Source organism: Sinohyriopsis cumingii, chromosome 5 (genome assembly GCF_028554795.1).
Source record: "Sinohyriopsis cumingii isolate HCF-2022 chromosome 5, ASM2855479v2, whole genome shotgun sequence".
In the NCBI taxonomy this organism is placed as follows: Eukaryota; Metazoa; Mollusca; class Bivalvia; order Unionida; family Unionidae; genus Sinohyriopsis; species Sinohyriopsis cumingii.
In genome coordinates this window covers 86,854,244-86,877,879 of record NC_142965.1, presented here as the reverse complement: position 1 = coordinate 86,877,879, position 23,636 = coordinate 86,854,244, and the positions used below count along the sequence as shown (strand labels likewise).

At 36.5% G+C, this 23,636-nt stretch overlaps 1 protein-coding gene across 1 annotated transcript; it reads left to right on the top strand.

Annotated features, from left to right (window-relative positions):
- The first annotated feature begins 149 nt into the window (after positions 1 to 149).
- On the top strand, positions 150 to 10,021 carry LOC149799675 (elongation factor Tu, mitochondrial-like). The gene is made up of 2 exons (XM_089959022.1): positions 150 to 615; positions 8,252 to 10,021. Exons 1-2 carry the CDS (start codon positions 186 to 188, stop codon positions 9,238 to 9,240), a joined length of 1,419 nt encoding a protein of 472 aa, XP_089815148.1. The 5' UTR covers positions 150 to 185; the 3' UTR covers positions 9,241 to 10,021.
- Positions 10,022 to 23,636: the final 13,615 nt, after the last annotated feature.

The following is a 23,636-nucleotide window of genomic DNA, read 5'->3' as shown; positions in this document are numbered from 1 at the left end:
CAGTTCATTACAAAGAAAGAATCAGAGTTGTCTTTTGTTTTAACAGTTGTTCCTTGTTGGTCTTAGGGCCACATGTCCGAGTCGCGTTATTAGTAAAGTCTTATTTGACTGGTTCTAAATCGGATAGAATCTGGCTCTTAGTTGAGCTTCTTTGATCTGATATCAAGGAATCATCAAAACTTAAAATGGCGTCCATACTCGTACGGCATTGCCTTGAAGGTTCTTACGCTATAACTAGGAAGGTGCTGTTATCCAGAGTTGCTACAGACTGTCAACAGCTTGGAGTTAGGTCTTTCTCGCTATGCAGTATTCTGTCACAGAAACCCCCGACAGCTGGCAAGAAAACTTACGTGAGAGACAAGCCCCACGTTAACATTGGCACCATAGGCCATGTGGATCACGGAAAGACGTCCTTGACGGCTGCAATCACCAAAGTGTTATCGAAGCAGAAGAAGGCTAGTTATCATAAATATGAAGATATTGACAATGCACCAGAAGAAAGGGCCCGTGGTATCACAATTAACCATGCAACTATTGATTACCAGACCGATAAACGCCATTATGCGCACGTCGATTGTCCGGGTCATGCAGATTATATAAAGAATATGATCACGGGTAGGTTTTACAGGCACTGACACATTATGATCATCGATGGAATTAATTATGTAAATCAGTATAATTATAAATCATTAGCAGTAGTACAATAATTGGACTATATTTCTTAATTAACTTTGCTCGGGGTATTTCGAAAAATACATTTTCAACGAGTAATATGTACTCTTTTGGAGTTACCAGGGTCTAATTATTACCTGTGCATATTTTTTTCTTCATAAGCCAAATACATTTGTATTAAGACAATAAGTATAATCCCTTTTCTATTGATCAATGGAAATAAATCTTTTAAAACATAAATGGGCAACTTCTTCCAGTGCATATTTTACCCAAAGATTGTCATAGAACAACCAATTACTTCCCAAAATACATACAGATACTACCTAAATACACCAAAATATATTTAAATATACTTAAACATATACACAATTCAGCTCTGATGTTTCTGTTGTATCGCATAACTAGCAATAATGACACAGTATATATTTTCATAGGCCTGATATTTCATTATTTTCATAAATTCAAGTTGTATTTTCCACTTACTGATTCTGCTCAGCAATTTCTTTTATTCCATTTTATCCAATGGCCCACAATTTAAATAACTTGAATTTGTCCGATTTTATGTGTGTTTCGTAATTTCTACTACCTGCAAATAATTAACTTGTTCATTTGATTGACCAGGGGTGGAGTTATCAAGTCTTTTTGCTATTCCAATCATCCTGTGAAGTCATTCTCTGATAAATTGACAGTTATGAGCAGAGTTATTGAGTTCATGCATGGTGTCTTGTAATGTTTTTGTCATAACGGAAAATCATTTTTATTGTCATGTTTAGTAATGAATGTGTAAAGGCACAATGCTGCACATTTTTGGAGGTGGGGTGGGAATAAATGTTTACACTGTAAAGGTGATTACCTTCATTTACTGTCAAAATCAAATTTTCAAATATTGTTTATTATCAGTTATTAAAGAAGCAAAATACATTAAAATAACAATTATTTCCCAAATACAGATGTATCTATCACACAACTAGCAATAAAAGCTGTTACAGGTTTATATGACCACTCCAGTTTCATATTGGTCAGAGTGTCTGCCTCAGATGCGGGAGATCATGGGGTCGAGTCCGGCCTACCAAAGACTTAGAAAAATGGTACTAACAGTTGCCTTGCTATGCACTCAGCATTAAGAGGTTAGTGTTAGGACTGGTCAGCCTGGTGTCAGAATAATGTAACTGGGTGGAACATGATGCTACATGTCTGCAGCATGATGTCCCAGGCTAGTCATCGCTATAACTGTCACATCGCAGATATGGTAGTAGTATGACTGAATTTTTTAAAAAGCTACATTAAGAATCTAAATCAATCAATCACTCACACACACACACACACACAAACAAGCTTATAGTACTTCTTCAACAGTACATTAATTTAATATGCATATTTAGTTATATTGGTGCTAAAGCCATTGGGATTTTAAAAAACTTCTACCAGTTACCTGTCATTGTCAATCCTAATGATCTATCTCCTGCGTACCTGATCAAATGGAAATTGTAGTTTAAGTCCACAATTTTTAAATCCATAGTATCTTATAAATGTCACTAGCTAATGTCATCAGGTACAAAGTCAAAGTATTCATTCTCATTGTGTTAAAAGTTCTGAAATCCTCCATAGCTTCAGCTTTCTAAGTAATACTTTGATTGTAAAATTTGTGAAATCTATTCAAGGTTGCAACTGAATACATGTCACTTGTGCAGCAAGATCAAATAACCACTCTCTGTTACTTGCTACTGTACCACACTTGCAGCTCAATGAAAGAGTTTTCACAAGGGACTACAAGTTGTGGGATTACAGTCAGCTATTTTCAGGAAGAGGCAGACCTTTGCTTTGCACAGAAAAAGTAGATGTATTTGTGGCTCAGTCAAATGGATTGTCAACTTGAAAACAAAGTGAGTGATGCCTTTACAAGCACTGACAGAAAACTTGTATACAGTCAACAGGTACCCTATGGCTCATTTTATAACCCAGGGTACTATCAATGGGTGAGTACCTGGATACTCACTGGCATCTTTATTGGTGGCTAATATCTCTGTTACAGATTTGTTATTCACTTCGTCTTGCATTTAAACAAGTCATATATGGAACACTAATTCTAATGGCTGCATTTATATCATATTGTCTTGAAACCATAATGCTTATAATACACTGTAGGTTAATGACTAATCAGACTATGTTTTAATTTTTTATATTTATGTTGGCAGAGATGAGATATTTTGCTCCAGGTAAATCAAGCCAGTCATTATTTGCACAATTACATGACAACTTTAAATACAGCATGTTGACTTGGACTTTTACCAGCTATTAATCAGACAATAAAAACAATTGCAGAAAGGATGTTGTTGATGGTTGTAAAGTCAAATCCACAAATTCTGAATGGTGTATTACATCACTGACAAATTCCTCTTTGAAAATTTTTAAAGTGCTTTTAATTTGTTCTTGTCCTAAGGTAAATATGTTCTTCAGTTGAACAAAATCCCTCTCCTCATACATTTTTCAGTCATATAACATTCATGAGTCACATCGATAAAGAATGTTTTGCTTAATATTTGGTGCTATTTTTTTCGGTATAGACTGGTCCACTATCACTCTGAATAAAATCAGGTCTCCATTGTCCTACGTGAAGATCTGATGACGACTTCTTAGGGGTCATGTTCTGGTGATCTTTGAATTTGCCAATGGAAATGAGCTTTCAAAAATCTGAAAGTGAATCAAATCGTTTGGTACACATTCATGCTCTTCATCCACACCACTCAGTTTCCCTTCGAGAATATATAAGACTTTCATCTGATTGGCTGATAAAATTAGGAATTATGGTAATAACATAGTTTATCAGAACATGACCCTTATGGGGTCACTGTCAGATCGTCATATATAACAGTGGAAATCTGATTTTAATCAGATTGGGTACACTACCTGCATATCAGAATATAATGAACCTATGACACATACTTTCAAATTCAAGAAACCCATCTGTCTTCTTGGAAATGTGTCTTGTACAGTTTCTATAAATGGAAAATAATGAAACTATTCAATGGACATGGCAGTCTGTGAACCTTGAAAAAATCGATTTAATCCAGGGAGAAAGAAGAGCATTTGAAATAGTTTAAGAACCCTACACATAATAACAAAAAAAATTGGGTTTTACAATACTGTAATCAGTTGGTGCATTTTCTCTTTTTTATTATTTAATTTAAATGATTTCTGTAGATGTAAAATGGGAAAATAATTCTTGAATTTTGAAAGTGGCAATTTTTTTCTGACGAGAAAGTTGGTGATGACAAATTTTCATAAAGTAAATTTTTCATTGATGAAAATGACCTGGGCTTCTGTTTGTGGAAGTCAGTGGATCATGTTGATAGATGATGAATAAGACATTATTTGAACATGATTGCAGCTAACTGCAAGCTGCCTGTTGGTTTTGAAAAGCAATTAAATGTGATTAGTAGGAAATATGGAATGACCAGTGGATATACTCTATTGTTGAACTGGTTGGTAAAAAGATTCTGTGATATTTTCATGTGTTGTTTGTTTTATGTTTATTGCAAACTGAGCGCGAGATGCACTTGAGACTGCTTAGTGTTTTAGAGATTATTTACTTAGATAACACATGTTTGTGGTCTGAACTTAACAGTAACACAGGATGCCGCTACAAGGATGCCAGTCATCGACTGTAAAGAGCAAGAGTTGCTTATATCAATGAAAAATTTACTTAGTAAAACAAGTCTGTATCCAGCAAAAAGAATATGGCTAATGTAGCCCAGAAAAACAAAGATTTATATCCTGCTGCATCTAAGGCAGCTACCAGGTTATTTGTTACCCCTATTTCTACTGTAGACTGTGCGAGGGGGTTCATTCACCAGAATCTGATAAAAACAAACTTACAAAATTCTATGGGTTTATCTACTCTGAAAAATTTAATGTGAATTTCTGTTGATAGGCCCAGTGTTGATAATTTTGATTTCAGGAAGGCATTTAAGAAATGATCTTGGAAAAAAATGAGGCAGATATTGATGAAATGTCAGTGACATTGTTCATAAAGACTAAGCGGTATTTTGTATTATCATTTATAAAGAAACATTCTTATTCATTCTTGCTTTTCATCATGGCATAAAATGGCTCCTTTGCTGAAAAGTGGCTCCATATTTTTAAATTTGGCGAATTTCATGGCGTAAAGAAAAAGATTTTCAATGGAGGTCCTGCATGGTTGTATTTCCTGTAGACAGGTTACATATATATACTTATTACTTGTTCATGTCATCTAATCCTTCATAAGATTTATATTTAAAAAAAGCTATTAGTGTTTTTAATACAACCTTTTTGGTCATTTCAGGCTGTTCACACCCACTGCATAAATGCTTTAAAAACATATTATCACTACTTTGGAAGGCATTATGGTATTTTCGTTAAGACATACAAACTGTGCAGTTTCCTCCAGCAGGGAAAATCTTATTAGGAACAAGTCCGAGTATGAAGCAAAGATGACTGACAACAAAATCTATCACAGAGTACTTAATGTAGATACAAAATGACTGCCATGGCCAGTGCATTTAATTCAGTTGGTGAAAATGGAAATTGCCAACAACACCCAATAACGCTTCAACAAATTAAGACAAGGTGACTATGACTCGAGTGGATTGGACTCTGTTCCCTTGTTGATTCTGTGTGAATTTTGTTTTTTTTTATCCCATCATCATGTTCATTTGCTGATTACATGTATTAGTGTAAAAGGAGACCTTCCAAATTTGTTTCCATGTTATGATTAAATACTTCAGTGATCATTTAATAGTTCCTTTTGTGTGAAGCTTATCTTTTGTGTTGTGTCAATTTGAATCAAGTTTTGATGCAATTCTTCTGATGTGTCAAGTAGGGGGCCACCCATTTAGTATATTTAAAGTTACGCAGCTTATTTCTTTGATGCAGGCAGACATTCAGCGTTGGTGGACTATCTGTTTTATTAAACACATTAATATTATTAATCCTTGATTGTTTCTGCCTGGATTAAATATATGCTATTCTACAGAATTCGGGGGTGGTCAAGCGTACATACGCAGGTGGGGTGGTGTGAAAAAAAGTATGCTTGTATACAGGGAGTGGGGGGAGGTCAAGCTTTGCCAGATATGTATGTACTTGCTAAATGGATGGCCCCTATTGAATAAGCTACATTTCTGATTGTGGTTATTGGTTCTTTTTCTTTCTGGATGTGAACAGACAATAACCACCAATCAGGATTAAATGTAACATATTTCACTGCATGACAACTGGAAGTGTAGACCTCTAATTCAATCCAAGTCATCAAAATAAGAAGCAGCAGAGAAGCTTTATGCAAAAGTGGTTTTTAAATCATACATGAGGAATGTTGATATATGTTATCAATATCTGAACATGCTGATGGGATAAAAAAATTTGCATAGAATTGATGGGACGTGGGCAGATTTCAAATCACGAATGTTAATCGCCTGTTGTTAATTTGGAGAGGACAAATGGTTGTTGTAATAGTCTTTTTTTCTAAACTGATGGCTACGAGTGCATATGCCTGTAACAGCGGTCTCGGATTAATTCTGTTTAAAGAATAAAAAGGCAAACACCTAGTAATTATTCATGACTACTGAAGATTGAATTAACTTGTTTAGGTTAAATATCATTTTGTGTCAGTTCTAAACATCTCTTGTTTTAACATGGATATCAGTATATAAAAAGTACTGAAATATCTTTTAATCATTTAACCACTGCTTGATATGAAATTATTATTATTATTATTATTCAATCTAAATATAGATTCAAAACTCTTTCCTTTAAGGCACAAGAGAACTTTGAATAGGTGGTTTTCCGCAAAATTATGACAGAACAATATTTCGTTTTCTACTTTTTTCAAACAGTTTGAGATGTGTCAGATTTCTTTATCCAGTAATACAGATCTCAGTACTTTTGTATTTACTAAAAGAATTCAGTTGAAGTACATGTTTGTCATGTATGTGATCTTGATAACAAATTTTACAATTGTTTTAAAATAATTTCATCATAAGAATTTAAGTTTTCGAATTCGACATTACAAATCTAATAAAATGTAATAAAGACAGCTGAGACTTACTTAGAAATATTCTATGATCTACTGAGTATGAGAAGAAGCCTATGTAATCATGATTATATAGTAATCTAGTCTCCCACCTCCACCCACACAAAAGAAATAATTACAAATTGCATTGTTGATGCCCAAAGGTAATTAACGATAAGAAGAGAGCTTGGAAACCCATAGTGGTCAAATTGGCAGTCAGTCCAAGGTTGCTGAAAGCCTGTAATTTTCTTTGCTAAAATCGGGTTTCTAGATGTGGACAAAGATAATAGTTCCTGAGGTTGATTTCAAGTATATGATCCAAAAGATCACCCCCAAAACCCATAACGTTGGTTTGTATCAACTTATGATAGTACCGCTAGTTTGATAAATTAGAAAATAATGATTATGCCCAGTCACAGTCTGCATTTCATTGTCAGAATGATGTTAAGTTACTTGTTGCTTGATATTTAATGTTTACAGTGGCTGCTGGAGACTAATGAAAGCATCACAGAGATGAGCTATGTAATCAATGATCATACTCTAGCTGTATTATAGACTTACCTCCATCACAGGGTAAAGAGAGATGGGGTTGTATTGACATGATCAGATTGCAAATTGCTTACCTAGGGTGGCCATTCATTCAGTTCTGTACCAGATAGTTTGGTTTTCATCCGGTCTGTCCCCTTCGTATCATGGTCTTTTACATGTGTGCAAAGGTGTGTCCAGTATTCTTGAGTTCCATTGATGGCCACCCTATGCTCACCATTCATCTGGTGTATGAAAAATAAGTATTAAGTTAATAGCCATGACAGTGAAAGATATGGTGGAGTGTGATTGCTTTGTTTTAATAGATTCTCAGTACCCTTGAATCAGTTGAGGAGACTTACCTCAAGCAAAACCTTGCAAGTTCTCATGGGATTTACTATCACTTTATCTTTTGGAGATACACAAATAATGGGAATCGGATTTGTTTGTAAACAGAATTAAGAAATCTTTCCAATATGTTGTCAGGCTTTTCTGAGTGTAGTAGGTAAATTAAGTTTTAATTTAAAAGTAGTTAGCACTTAGGGTCTTCATTTAAAAGTTTTCAGTGGATTTGATCATGATGGACCTTCCTTGCCATATCTTTGTGAAATATGGCATTTCTGCTCTTGTCATTTTCAATGGATGATATTTATCTGTGACCATGGTGGATTGTGAGAACCAAAATGGGGTATGGTTCTCCTTGTTCATGTGAAGTTCATTTGAGGAAGACATCGGTGAAAAACATCACTGCAGTATGAGCTGAAACCTATTAAGTGCTGCTTTCCAGACTAATTAGATCAATTGATTAGCACTCCCAATAAAAAAAATTGATGACAATTTTCTGTATTGTGAAGTTAATGTGAATATAGTTACTGTGGTCTGCATTTTAAAAAATAATGAATATGCTAGTATCCCATGGTACCATGACCTCCATAACTGGTATAAGAATGATTGTAACAGATTGTTTTTCCTTCAGAATCTCATGTTAAATTTTTTTTCTTCATGTAGGTACTGCTCAGATGGATGGTTGCATCCTTGTTGTAGCTGCCACAGATGGTACTATGCCGCAGACCAGGGAACATCTTCTGTTGGCGAAACAAATTGGCATCTCACACATTGTAGTGTTTATTAACAAGGCTGATGTAGCAGATAATGAGATGCTGGAATTAGTTGAAATGGAGATACGAGAGCTTCTGAGTGAGTTTGGATATGATGGTGCTAATACTCCAGTAGTGTGTGGGTCTGCTCTCTGTGTCCTCGAAGATAGAAATCCAGAGATTGGTGAAACAAAAATTTTGGAGCTGCTTAAGAATGTAGATGAATATATCCCAATGCCTGTAAGAGACCTTGATAAAGATTTCTACTTTCCAATTGAGGCTGTATTCAGTATACCAGGGCGTGGTACAGTGGTTACAGGTCGACTGGAGAGAGGTGTCATAAACAAGGGAGATGTGTGTGAAATCATGGGCTATGACAAGAAATTGAAATCAAATATTACGGGGATTGAGATGTTTCATCAGCTACTTGAGCGTGCTGAAGCTGGTGATCAAATGGGAGCGCTTCTGAGAGGCATGAAGAGAGAGGACTTGCGACGAGGGCTCGTCATTGGTAAACCAGGTTCATTGTCAATGCACAACAAAATTGAGGCACAGCTGTATTTGCTGAGCAAGGATGAAGGTGGTCGTCCAAAGCCAATCTTGAATTATTTCCAAGCACAGATGTTCTGTAAAACATGGGACGTCCCCGTACACTTTGAGATTCCGGACAAAGACATGATCATGCCTGGCGAAGATGCAAAAGTAATTTTTACAATGAACAAAAGAATGGTACTGGAACAAGGTCAGCGATTCACAATCCGAAGTGGTGGAGGCACCCTAGGGTATGGTGTTGTGACAAAACTCCTAGAAGACACCAACTTTGACGAATTTGCTGAAGCTGTTAAAAAGATTAGGAAAGAGAAGGCTAAGCAGGAATCTGCAGAAAATCCACAACAATAAGTTCAGCACTTTTGGCTTTATTTTATAAAATTAAATTTTTTATATAGAAAATGTATAAATACTGATTGAAGAGATGCTAAAGTGTTTCATTGGTGTTTTAAATGCAAAGATTTTGTATTTTTTGTTGTAAACCGTTTGTAGATAGTTGCTATATGTAAAATGAACAACTTCAGGTTGCTTATGCTTGAAAATATTCATTTGTAAAGCCCCTTATTCATTTCTCTCTTTTGAGTACAAATATTCAAACGTTTGATGTGTAACGTTTTGTTCCATTGTTAGTATCTTAAACTCGGTCTGAACTGAGTTTATCAGTTGCATATGTTAAAACCTTCAAACAGTATTTTCTTGATGAAAACTGACACTGTCCAAACTTATCTAATGCAAATGAACATAGTAATATATGCATAGTGCCATATTTATAACCATATAACACTCTGGGGAAAAAATGCCATAGGTGGCACCCTGCCCTTCTTTGGGTTTGTCTTTGTCTGAAGTCTCAGAAGTTTAATGCATTGTATACAGTAACACTCTACATGTGCGCTCTGGACATATCTTGCCATCATTACCCATAATTTTCATTGTTAGGGCAAACATTATTTGAAATGCACCAATGGCATGCTTCACAATTTCCTCACTTGTAAAGAAGGTGTCTAAAGATGAGACTTAAATTGCCTTGACAGGCAACAAGTACCCTGTCCTGTCTAACTAGTGGCTTCGGGACAACACTGAATTTATTTGGAGTAAAAAGAGGAAATAAAGGACCAATTATGTTTGTCTTTAATTTCGTATTCTGTACTTGCTTATCTCAAACATTTACAATGCCTTTCTTATTTTTCCACTCTCTCTGACTTGGAACTGGTTGTATTCCCTTTTTAACACACATCTTAGAATCTGTATTGTGCATACTTTCTTTCCTTAAAAATGGTAATATAAATCTTTGTAACATTTACCTTTGGAAACCTAATTTATTTGAATGGAATGAAAAAATTCTTTCATTGGTATTTCAGATATATTGAAAGAATCATAAGCATTGAAGTTTATTCTTCAGTATTCACTAAAGCTATTTTTACTGATGTGCCATTGCCACAGATCAGTAAACACAAAAGCTCTGCCTTTGCCATTAATGTTGTATTTTTCATCAAGAAACTAGATGTGATTGGCATATGCTGCCAGTGGCACACAATGCCATGAATTGCACAAAATTTGTACGAGTTTAATGCACCTGAAGTCCAGTGATGCACAAGAATTCCCGTATAGTAGTTTAAAGTCGTGTATATGAAAAAGTACTCTTCACAGTATACAATTTCAATCAACTTTTACCCTTCAAGTGCTTATTGTGACATTAGTTATGCCAGTAGCGTTTTCATAGTACTTGTCACGAAATGTCTTTTCTTGTAACTCTATGCACATTTAGTTTCTCCAGAGTGACATTAATTTTGTTAAACTAAATTTAGTTGGCTGTTGTTGTAGGGTTTAATGCCATTTTTCAGCACATGATAGGCTATACATGGCGGCCAGTATTAATGGTGGCGGAAGAACCCAGGAAAATCACCGACCCTCAAGAAGCTACTGGCGAGCTTTCTCACAAACCCACATTGGCCGAATCCAAGACTCGAACCCATGCAGACAGAGGTGAGATGGCAGTGATCTGTAATGGAGAGCACTTTAGACCACTGGGGCACATTGGGCCCCAGTAACAAGCATTGTATAGAAGTTTTACAAATGTGTGTTTATAATACAGGCTATCGAGAAGACCCAAAATGGTCATTTCCAATTGTTGTTCATCTATAGATGACGTTTTAGTTCAGCAAATGCTGACTGATCATAGTAATGAACCAATTTATTGTTAAAGTCTTGAAGTATATCATATTATATGAACTGGTAAAGTATTAAAGGAGATGGCAGTGAGTGTTTTTGAACCAAAAAATGTTGTTAAATTAAAATCCGATGTACATGCTGAATAGACCAAAACAAACGGTGTGATGGTCAACCTCTCATTTCAGCGGTAGTTTGAGATTAAATCTAGAAAAGGCAGACAAACCATCAAAATTAAAATACAAGCAATTTAAGAATAGAGTGCACTTTTTTTTCTAGTAACAATTTATCCTAGCCAGATCATGTGCTACAAAACTATATAACCCTAATATAAAGGTTACGATAAATTTAATAAATAAGAATCTAAAATTGAAATTGAAAAGTAAAGTTATTTATTTGATTAAAATACTTCTGTTTGAACAAGTAGACTATGGCATTAAGGTACTTAAAATCCTGATACAGCAATACAGAATAGTAAATCTAGCATAGTAGACAGTAGAGTGCTAATTCAAGAAAGTTGGACTTTGACAGCCTATGTTAGTGAAAAATCCCAGTGAGCTGTGAAAAGGTGTTCTCAGTACAGAACAATATTCTTACACAGGAAACCGATTAAGAAGCGAAACAGTGAACAGATTAATGCTTATATGACTAGAGGCAACATCTTTTAAAGATTTTTATTTTAATAGGAGTCTTAACAGTATGGATAAGGAAGAAAGCTGGATATTGAAGTGTTGTGTAAATAATGAAATACGGTCGTTTCTTCCTTCCCCTCAGTTTTGTTCTACTCCTCCATGATTTTTGGAACAAGGAGGGAAATTAAATTTAGAAAAAGCAAAAGAACAAGGTGAATTAAAAGAGACAATTTTAAAGTAGAGTGCAATTTTCATTTCATCAAACAATTTGCCCTGCTGTATCTTGCGCCACAAGACAACCTTGTTGACGTTAAGAACACTGTAATAGATAAGAATCTTGATAATGACATTAGGAAGTAAAGATTTATTTGATCAAAATACCTCTGTCTTGTTCAAGCAGACTATGTCATTATGAGCTTAAAACCTTAAAACAGCATTATGGAACAGTTTGTAAATCTGACGTAATAGTACAATACTGATTAAAGAATGTGAAACTTTAGCAGAGCTTTATAATAGTAACAAAAGTCTTATTTTGGAGAATTATCCAAAAAGACCATACCTGTGAGGTTTGGAAAATTGTACATAACCATAAATAAAAAAAGTTTCCAAACTTGTTCCAGCTGACTAAGCTAGCTATGTATAGGCCTCTTTAGGTAGTAGACTGTGAAATGGGGTTCTCAGTGCAGGGAAAATGTTCATACTCGAGTGAGGAGCAGATTGAGCTCAGAAACAACAGATAAATGATTCTACAACTAGGGGTGACATCTTTCAAAATTTTGGTTTTAATAGGGCTCTAACATTGGAACAGGAAGAAGGAGTGGTGGATATTATAGTGTTTGGTAAATATTGAACTATAGCAGTTTCCTCCTCCCATTTTTGTTCACTCCCCACTTATTTTTGTGACAAGGGGGGACCTCTCCCCATTAAATAAAATCTGATAAGCACCTATGCATATCTTTGACAAATTTAATAGGCCGTTTGTTTTCTCGTATAGGAGAAATATTGTACGTTAGATTAACCAGTGATCAGCTGGTTCCAGCAACTGCAGAAGAGTTGAGCTGATACAGTCTAGCATCATACCTAGAGAGTTGTGCATTCTCAGTAACTTTACACACTTTGGAAATGGGGATAAACTCCAACCATGTGTACCATCACCATTAACCATGCCCTGTAGATGACAGTTTGAATAATTATTATAAAGGATGTAGCTGAACTTTATGAGCACTTGGTCCTGCAGTGAGGTCAGTTTTCAAACCCCCAAATTATAGTTGAGTTATACTTTTGCTTAATTTTAAGCTCATCTGGCAATGAGACCAGTGAGCTAATGACCTTATATTTAGTACACATCTTGCATCATTTGTCATCCATCAACATTGCAACTTTAGAGTTGTCATTCAGTCTGGTAGAAAGTCGCTGCATTATGCAGCTGAATGGGTGGTTACACTCATTTTTGTCATAGAAAATGTTATTTAATCATAATACCTTGGGACTGCTGCCTCACAAATCCATTGCTCTCAGGCTAAAACTTTTTAGCTGAAAGCTAGTAATTATTTGCCAATCTAGGTAGTAGTTGGATAGTGATCTCCCCTTGAAACAGATTTATGCCAGATCCTGTGATTTAAGTTATTAATTCCCCAGGTGCCAAGTAGCATGCTTTCTAATGAGAGGCCACACAACCCACATGCAAGGATTTTGGATGCTTTCTACCTTAAAAATTCACTATACCAAGATGGGCTGTCCCCTGATGCTGAATCTAGTACAATGCACATTGCAGCCTGGTGAGACCAAGGAGATGGACTAGGATGCACACCACAGGGTCTGACAGCTTCAAATTCCCATGAGAAGTAATTGACTAAGTACCAGCCACTCGTCCAAGATTGCCTGTAGAATGAATGGAAGGTCTGGGATCTACCAGTGGAAATGGGATGCTGTGGCTTTGCAGGACAGACCTTGTGGCATGCCATAGGAGTCATTGGGATTACAGGACCTAGCTGCAGGAAGTTAGTCACCAAGGTTGGCAAGGAAGCCTCACATTTGATTTGGCAAGAGAGAGAGGAGCAATAGCAAAGCTAATTGGTCCCAGGATGAGTCTCAAGGTTCCCATGAGTCCTGGACTCCTGGAAATCTTTTGGAATTTAATAAATGAATTTCAAGACCCTTGACAAGTCGTGAAATTTCTCAAAACCTTTGCAAAGTTTTGGAAAATTCAAGGAATTAGTGACAATGGAGTTTTATAGAAAATAGATAAATGCTAATATAGCACCGAGCACAGATTAAAAAAATTTGAACATGACACAATTACGATATTAATTTACTTGACAATGCAAGATATTGTGGTCCTTGAGTTTTGTGAAACGGCCCTGGAAATGTTGTGAAATATGTATTTGTTAAGTAAGCAGGTCCACTGGAGTAACTCATTTGGCACACCCCTGGAGAGTGTTTTGGACCGGCAACAAAATACAATAGGAAAGGAGATCTCCACCTGATATGGTAACTGGTTGCAGTGCAAAATGTATTCATATATAGCATCCACTTTGTATGTACCAATAATGATGCTTCAGTGCATATTTGTGTATGTATGGTATGTACTATAGGAAATTCAATGGTTGGAGATATACAGTTTTATATGCATTATATAGCTGTAGCAATAACTTCATAGTTACTATAATCTAAACTTTGGTGATTTTATTTGTATAGGTAGTCAGCTGGCCTTTCCTACAGTTAACTTTTATCAGAATTGATAATTTCTTATCCACTTTGATAATGTTAATAGCAGTGTTCCAGTACTCTACCTGTTTGGGCCTAGTGCACCTTTTTACAAGCAATTGTCATAGTGTAGCTCTGCAAGTACATGCTGAAGTTAATAAGCAGGTCATGTGCCATGCTACACCTGTATATATTTTCTGCTCTATTTTAGACCAATAACAAGACCAGACTGCCAACCACTCAATGAGAGTAGCTTACTGCGATTATCAATCTACAATTACATGTCAGATTTGAATATTATGGGTGATGGTACTCTGGATCCTAAATGGGAAGGCGCAGAAGCACACCTTGAGAGATGATAATGCAGAGGTGGGCAAACTTTCCAGTGCAAGTGCCGTATACACAAATTTATACCTTGTCGCGGACCGCATAGTTCATTAAGCAAAATAATTAATATTTGAAATAGCAAAAGCAAAAGGTTTTTCTAAATAACATCTAATTAATTTTCAGTTGTTAATATTTGAAAACTTAAACTTCAAAAGAAGCACATTTATTTAATAAACAGTAACATAAACAGAGTCGGTGCGAATGATGACTTGTTCCTAGGCTGCATGAAAACCCTATGCGGGCCGTAGCTTGCCCACCCCTGTGATAATGTCATCAGTTTGCACATAATGGTTCAACACCATATCACTTGCTGGGGAGTGAGATTGCAAACAACAGTCTCAGTTTCCATCTCATATATCAGTTTTACAAACCAGCTATGTGGATCGGTATCGCATACCAACTTCACGAGTTGTTTCACAAGTCCACTGAAGATGGACCTGTTCCGTCTTGACTGGACTCTGTCATATACCGCTGATCACAATGGGACTCGACCACAATTCATATCGGCCACCGGAAGACAGTCTTGTCCAGTTTCATGAACCCAGTTTATACAGTCTCACGAATAAATCTAGCTTGCATAGTGCCACTAGGTACTTCCTGCATATGATGCCCAGCATTGTGCATCATTATCCAAGAACCCGATTTCATAAACCCTGTTTATTCAGGTACTTGAGGAAGTCTAAACCACATAGTGCCACTAGACGCTTACTGCATATTATGCCCAGTGTAGTGCCTCGGTATTCAAGAACCCAGTGTATACACTCTCATGGATAAGTCAAACACGCATAACTTCCTGCATATCATGCCCAGATTGGTGATTTGGTATCCAAAAGATGTCGCTTTATTTGTTCTCCAGCTTTTACCGCTCAAACAGAGCGTATACTTGGAGACAGCATGGGATTTATCATGTCTAACTCCAGATGTGCTGCGAGTATAATGAGCCATCATCGTTTGCATTCTTCTCCAGCTACTTAGCAGGTCGTACAATAGACAAGTATGTTCACCACCTTTATCTAAAGAAGAACTTGCTCTTAAGTTTCCTCATTGTTATTAGATCTTACGCTGATGTGCGAAGACATACTTATGGGCTAAGATTGAAGACGTTTTCCATCCATTGCTATAAGGAGTTCTGTCATCAACCTCCCTCTACAATAACTGGCTGGTCTGTAGTTCAGTGTCAGTTAATTATTGACTAAGAACTTTTTCAATCACTTCTAGTCTTTCAAAGTTACAGTCAGTTACAAGTCCCAAGCATCAACCAGCTCTTTTTCTCGCAATCGTCTTCCCTCGATCGAGTCGGTACGTCTTTAATTCCAAAACACCAATTCCACATTTGGATACCCAGCAATCAACTGAGACGTTGCATTTTGGAGATGACATAGCTGTCCTCGCAGTGCATGGATAGAACATTTTCTGTTTTTTGGTTGGGATAGGGTAATACAACACAGCAGTTAGTGTGCAACATCTTTGCCGTGGGCTATATGTAAGATACAGTATCCATGACGATCTTTCAACAGGCGGAACACAGCCTATCTTCTCTCACCCCGATTCCCACATTACATGCGTATGAGACTTTCTAGGATACCCATCATACTCTGGCCAATGCCATCACAGTAGCTATGAACAAGTGGAATGAGATATTGTACTCTCTTTTTCCCCACCTTTCTTAAAGATCATAACAAAGCCGAGATACGCTTTGAACTTTAATCTTCTAATCTCTTTAATGTTCAGGTTCACGAAGTCTGTAAAGAAACGCCTTGGTGGACGCCAAGTTCTGTCCCTCTCAATCTCAGCTACAGCGGAGGGATTTACAAGGCAATCAACAAAAAGACGACAGGTACGTCCCTTGAACACAAGCTACTGCAAAGCAGTCCTAATGAATTTCAGCTGTCAAAAAACACATCTCTCCTAAACAGGAGTGGACAAGAAGCTGGGTGGCGATCATTTTCGCTAGCGTTTCTCTCCACGAGGAACTTTCTATCTCAATAAATGATATGTTCACGCCATCTTGGCGAAAAGATGTGCGATGACGACATGTGGTTTCCGAGGGACTCTATCTCTTTCAGCACTACCCCCTCCTTCCTCCAGGGTTTCCTCAGCTACAGACGCGGCACTCTTAACCCTGTCATCAACCTTAGCTCACTGATCTCGTTTGTGTTCCATGGTTTACGATGGAACACCACGACGAGATTTAATGCCGTCCAGTAGGGAGACAATGCAAAAAATATGGACGAGTATGATGCGTAGTTTTAAGTCCTCTTCCAGGAAGTCCATGCAGAGACTACATTGTACAAACAATAGTTGAGTTATATCTTGGAGCAGGAAGCGATATCCCATGTTACTTCTCAACTTCAGTTTCCTTGTCAACAAAGATATATCCGACCACGTACCATCTGAACATTTTGGTAATCTTTTATGAAGTTAAACACTGAAGCAAACATGATATATGTAGCCCATGGGAACGAACATTCAAATTAGTGCACTGGTGATTTCCTAGTTTATATGGGACAATCGTCCCGCCAAAGAATTCCTTTGCCTGCTGGGTTTGTTCAGTGCTGCTGTTGGCATCTTAGTCCTAGGTCGCCTTTTTATGAGCCCATTACAAATAATTCAGTTATCAGAATGGAGGTAGAGACTTTGCCCATTGGGCCAACTTCTCACAATCTGCCCAGTATTAGGTTCCAGCTTGAAGATTGGGAAACCTCGCTTATCTGGGATACCTCTGCAAGAACAATCTCCTTAATTCACAATCTGTATAAATACTAGCACAGAGGACCCGGGGGCGGGTGATGCCTCCTTCTATCCTTCGGAATATGCGTTAACCTATGAACATTCTCGAGGTGGCTAGGTGGAAACAAGTACTTCAATAACGTTGATTCTAATACTGACTTGAGTAAAATCGACCGTAAAGTAGCCACTGGATGCATTATACTCATGGCCGTATTGCACAGCATGTCTTCTGATATGTTGGTGATTGCAAAGTTATCCAATCGAGGCACGTATTCTCAATTATGGAAGAGAGGGAGAGAAAGAGTTAACTATAATTGATAACTGTGTATTTAGAATCCCATCTCGACTCTTATTCCACCTAAAATTTCATGTATATCAATGTCCTGGCCTGTTGTCTCATTTATCGCATGTCTTCGGCTCCTGGCAGTTTATCCCAGATATGGCCTCTTGTATATTATTACTTCTGTTAATGTTATTAAGGAAGTTAAATATATCATCTGCACGTAAACTCGTATTTATTTATTTCAGTCTTGGCAGACTATACCAGTTATCCAGGCACGCTCTCCCACGTGAAATTACTGAAAATAATAAAGCTGTACATAATGAATACAAAATTGCAAAAAGGTTAAATGAATTTTTCATATCAATTAGCAATCGCTTGAATGATAAAGTTCTTTCGACCTCTCATGACTTTTCCGTTTTTCTGATTTTATATCAGAACGAGTACTTTCTGGTAGTGGATTTGTGATCCTAAAGTTTGTTACATTCTTTTTCAGTCTGGATACGAACGTGTTACTGGACCAGATGGAAATAGCGCTAAAATATATAGGTTTTATGCACATATAACTTCCTCTCCCATTGGTCTTCAAAATTTGTTTACAAACTGGTGTATTCCCTTGAGCCTTTAGCCAAGTCAAAGTGTTTCCTATTCAAAAAAGGTGGACCAAATAATTGCCAGTCAAATTAGGGACCCGTTTCTATCATTCACATCAAATTAGGGACCCATTTCTATCATACCCATCAAATTAGGGACATATTTCTATCATGTCCTTCATTTCCAAACTAATTGTGAAACACATTTCTACCGACATTTTTAGCTATACGAATAAATATAGATCTCATTCAGGAGGCAGCAGACAAGAGCATTCATGACAAAACTAATAGAGGAATGGATATCTGCTATTAACTCTGGTAAAATCACCGTGGTTGTCATTGTGGATTTCAAAAGGCCTTTGATATTGTTGATAACGATATTCTTCCGAAGAAATTAACAGTCATGAAATGTTCAACTATTATACACTCTTTACTCGAGTCTTACCTAACAAACGTGTCTTGATATTGAAAACGACTCAACAGAATTAGAAATTGTAAACTGTTGCGTCCATCGATGTCCCAAATTTTCAACTATTACTCTTTACTCAAGTCGTACCTATCAAACAGCGTGCCGATGTTGGAAACCACTCATCAGCATTACAACCAATACATTCTGGCATTTCGCAAGGTTCCATTTTAGGACCTGTCCATATAAGTGAAGTTCGTCTACATTTTGAATACACCAATTCAGATATACTCTCTGATGACACAGCTATACAACATTCGGGCAACTCTACATCTGTTTGCGATTAGCGTATTCAGAAAGATGTTCAGTCTGTTTTGATTTGGTGTGTGCAAACTAAATTTACATTTATAAAAAAAAAATGATTGTCTGACAATTGACTCCAGTCAGAAACTGTGCATATTTCCTGCACTCAAACTTATGCTTAATGACATTGAACTTGCCTCTGTACACTCTCAGATTTGCTGTGTATAGTCGTTAATAAAAATCTTCACCAGAACACCCAAGTTAAGCACATTTGTTTTCACAGAGCAAACGAATTGCACTTATAAAAATTCTTTCAAATAACTTTTCTGATAATATTCTTAAGCTATGTTACTATAGCTTTATTTTACAAATCTTGGAGACGGGTGCACCATTTGGGGCAACTTCATTACAATTTTTAGGTTTTGGATACACCATATGGGGCAACTGCAATACAAATCTTAGACAATGGGTGCTCCATTTGGGGCAACTGCAATACCGCTGAAACTGACAAGATTACAAAATTGCAAAAACGAGATTCAAGAATAATTCAAAATGACATTTTTCACAACATCATTCGAAATTGGTCACCATGTTGCGTTAGAAAAAGGCTGTTTGATCTGTAAGGTAGGCAATGGAAGAGAGAGAGAGAGAGAGAGAGAGAGATCCTTCTTTGCCAATTTAAAAAAAAAATTATGCATCACTTTGCTTCTTTAACCGTTTTATTCTGGTTTGGGAAATCTGAATAACTCTTTTAATTTAATTCGACATCAACGACTTAGCATATCTTGCAGCATATTTCTGTGAAATTTTGTGGACTTTATATTCCTTCCTACATAATGAACCTTTTGCTGATTTTTTAAAAACTCCCCTAAACCTAACCTAAGGGCGGGGGGGGGGGGGGGAGAAGGAGAGGTCCAAACTTATGCCTTTACTAACAATCACGTGACTATTTTGATATATTAGAGTGATTTTCCCAATACCGTAAAATGATTAAATGGACTCTCCGTTTTATCTATTTTTTAAAATAAAGATACAATATATCTCATTTTCGCAATAATAAAACGTTATATTGAAACTTCTTAAATTTTCCTTTGTCCTTTTTCATTATGGAAAATTCTATTTCGTCGGTTGTTTTTGTTATTGACAACTAGTTGTTATTTCTTACTCATGGATCAAAGTTTTCTTTGATAAAATGTATTTTTTTAAAATCAGTTTTAGCAAGAGCTTTTTATTTTTGTTTGTTGATACTTTCTTTTGTTGACATTCACAGGAGTTTGGTTTTGAACATTAAATTTCTCGAGCAACATAGTTCATAGTTTTGAAATGAAAAAAAATCACCCCAACCCCCTCACAATAAAACTGCAATACCCCCCCACACACACACACACACCTACTAATACAAGAACGTGGCAGATACGATTCAGTAAAGTAGAATGGAATCACAAAAGAGTTGGTGAAGACTACACAATAGTTAAATCTTATAAATAATAGTTTCATCTTAAATAACAAGAGTTTAATTTGAATGAAACGAATGTTAAAAATGTTTATCTCTGAAACGGGACAATAAATCGAGGATTCAGAATGTAAATAACAAACGAAAGGATAAAGACTGTTAATATAGTGATCATGTGTTAAGTGACCCAGACTAATAAGTTATTGTTTCTACATTTTTGTTCTTTCAGTTTCTCAATTGCTTCACGTGGCTGTAGGCACAGTTGAAAGATAAGCATGCAAGGAAAGGTTTTCAGTATTCAACAAGAGTTGTTTCCCTTAGTTCAGCCAGCGTTTTCCCGAAGTTGGTCAACTACTACTCTGCTACTACTACTACTAATAACAACAGTAAAATGACAATGAAAGAAGTTATTATTTGAATAGAATTAATCTGGGTTTCAGATACACTTCCCTGCTGCCCTTTTAGTCTCTTATTATCAAAGAAACAGCTGGATGCAAACAAAAGTTGCTGTATATTGATGTCTAGTTATTTTAACATTTTCCATGTACAATTCAGTAGAACTTACTATACTGTAAAATACTTTTACAAAATCTGTAAAAATAGAATTTGTTTGTAACATTTTCATACTAAATCCCCCAAACCATATTCTCTCACATTAATTATTACAATGGAATAATCCCGTATTTGGTTTTTGTTGGGCTCACGACAGCAAACATGCACATTAGTTTACCCATTTTAAGAAACTTCTTTCTTTCTTTCTTTCTTTCTTTGCAGATTTCCGTGTTATTCAAACGTGTAGGAGTCAAGAATTTATCTCGGCTGTTATGTCTAGTGTTTGTTTTGTGGATGTCGGTTGTTTATTTTTTTCTTTCCCTGAAGAAAAGCTTGTTAATTTAGTAACGTTGGAAAGCTGTTCTTTATCTGCGTCGTTATCAATTTGTGCCAACTAGGAGAAACATCAAAGACTTACAAGCTTTATGTAACTTGTGTAATTTCAACGCTTTTTGGGGGGCGGCGTGTGTGTGTGTTTGACTTTTCCTTGTTTTGTATTTGCCATTGACAAAAAGCTCAATGAGTCAAGATCGCTGTGGCGAGTTAAACACTAGTTTTATACTGCTCGTTGTCAGTTTGCTGCATTTACATACATACATACATCCATCCATCCATCCACACACACACACACACACACACACACATACATACATACATACATACATACATACATACATTTTAATATATGGATAGTGCCATATTTGTGTCTGGAGAAGATCATACAGCTACAAGTCTAATGATTTCCATGGTTCAAGTATTGAGCGAGAGAGCAGACAAACATGTATTGACTTTATACCACCGTGTCCATCCCTTAAAGGAGACCAGAAACCAATGGAAATATAGAATAATAATAAAAGTACTATAGCAGAAAACCTTATTCTGAAGTATCATCTGCGACCGTAATGCCAATATTGAAATATTGGCCTATCTTCTAGGAGCTGAATTTCCGTGACCTCGTATGCAAAATTTCCGCGCCTATTCGGTTACTTTCGGGATGTGACGTCATAGTAGCGACTCCAGCAGCACAAGTGGGAGTTGGCAGAGTAAAAGACAATACCGTTTTGCGTTGCTTACGGGTGTAATAGAACATTAAGAAAAGCCTGTGGACAACATTTTTTTTTTCTTTTCCGAAAGATAAAGGCATAATGAAAGAATGGATACATTATTACAAACGATTTCAAAGCAACACCATACAGCACTATCTGCTCGTTACATTTCTCAAAGGACTGTAACGAGAGGGATTCTGAAAAAATGGCAGCTCAAGGATACGCAAATGCTAGGCCTAGACTAAAAGTTGGCGCTGTTCCAGACATAATGTTGAATATTTTAAATCCTGGGAAAAGTGTTAAACGTGCGAGTTACGAAAATAGGCAGAAGGCCGAGTAAGTGACCACAAAATGCAATAAGCAATTCACAGATCTTTTATCTACACCAGCAGTGCTAAAAATAAATCTGATAGCCCGACACCCTGGGCCCCTCTGGTTTTAGTTCCGGCCCATCCTGTATTCAAAGTGAGGTGCCCGTCAGGCTTGTCGAAACAAAAATTGTTTGCCTGAGGAAGCTTGGATCGCGCTGGTGAAATTAGTAAATGTATTTTCAAGATGTTGACATACATGCCTTAACACGGCACAATCTAAATCAAATCGCTACTGTCCAAGGTGAAATTTAGATTTGATTTTAATTAAATGGAGGCTTTGTCAAAAATAATATTCTAAACCTGTCGTGTTTCGAGAAAACACAATTTTCAGTAATCTTATAAAAATTACAAATTTAAAAAAAGAATCATTGTATACATGTAGTATGTATAAACGGTAATCTGTAATGATTGGAACTGATATAAAACTATTCCTTGGGCAGTTTAAATAGCAGCGATTAAAAGAAAAGATGTCAAAGTTTCACATTAAATGGCTGACAATAGAAACTGGGGGGGGGGGGGGGACTATTGATCCAGCCCCCAACTCCTTGCCCCAATGTGCAAGCGCCCATGGGACGTACCTTTTCTCCATGTGATATGCCTTATTATTCCCCCAGGACAAGCCCATTTTGCATATTCTGGTCAGCTCTGGCTAAATTGCAAAATAGCTAAAGTTTTGATTTAAGTACGCAAACAATAAAGCCGGTGGGACTAATGAACATACTCCTTATCCTTGCATTGATCTTGTGAAAAGGACTGCCCTTCGGACATACTTCAAAGAAACCATGTTCGACAGTGTGTGTATGTGTAAGCACCAGCAATAAATTGCCAAAATAAACGATGCCTATTTTGTTGTTACTTACAATGCCATGGACTTCAGGTTTAAGTCTTAATGCATGTAACACACTGTTTGCTGAACAAAATATTTATTTAGAATTAGTTCTTAAAGGCCACATATACTGCATGGTATATTTTGTTTTATTCCTTGTAATTTAATCATGGTAATTAAACTTTACATATACGGTAGAGGAATGTCAGGTGTTAACTGGCCGAGTTTCTTTGGCGGAAATGGAGATGCGATTTTGTTTGCAGAGAAAATTTCACAGTGATCATTCATTTAAGCTA

Coding starts and splice junctions, on each gene's coding strand:
- LOC149799675 (XM_089959022.1), top strand. CDS start 186: ATGGCGTCCATACTCGTACGGCATTGCCTTGAAGGTTCTTACGCTATA. Junction 616..8,251: donor TATAAAGAATATGATCACGG/GTAGGTTTTACA, acceptor TTCTTCATGTAG/GTACTGCTCAGATGGATGGT.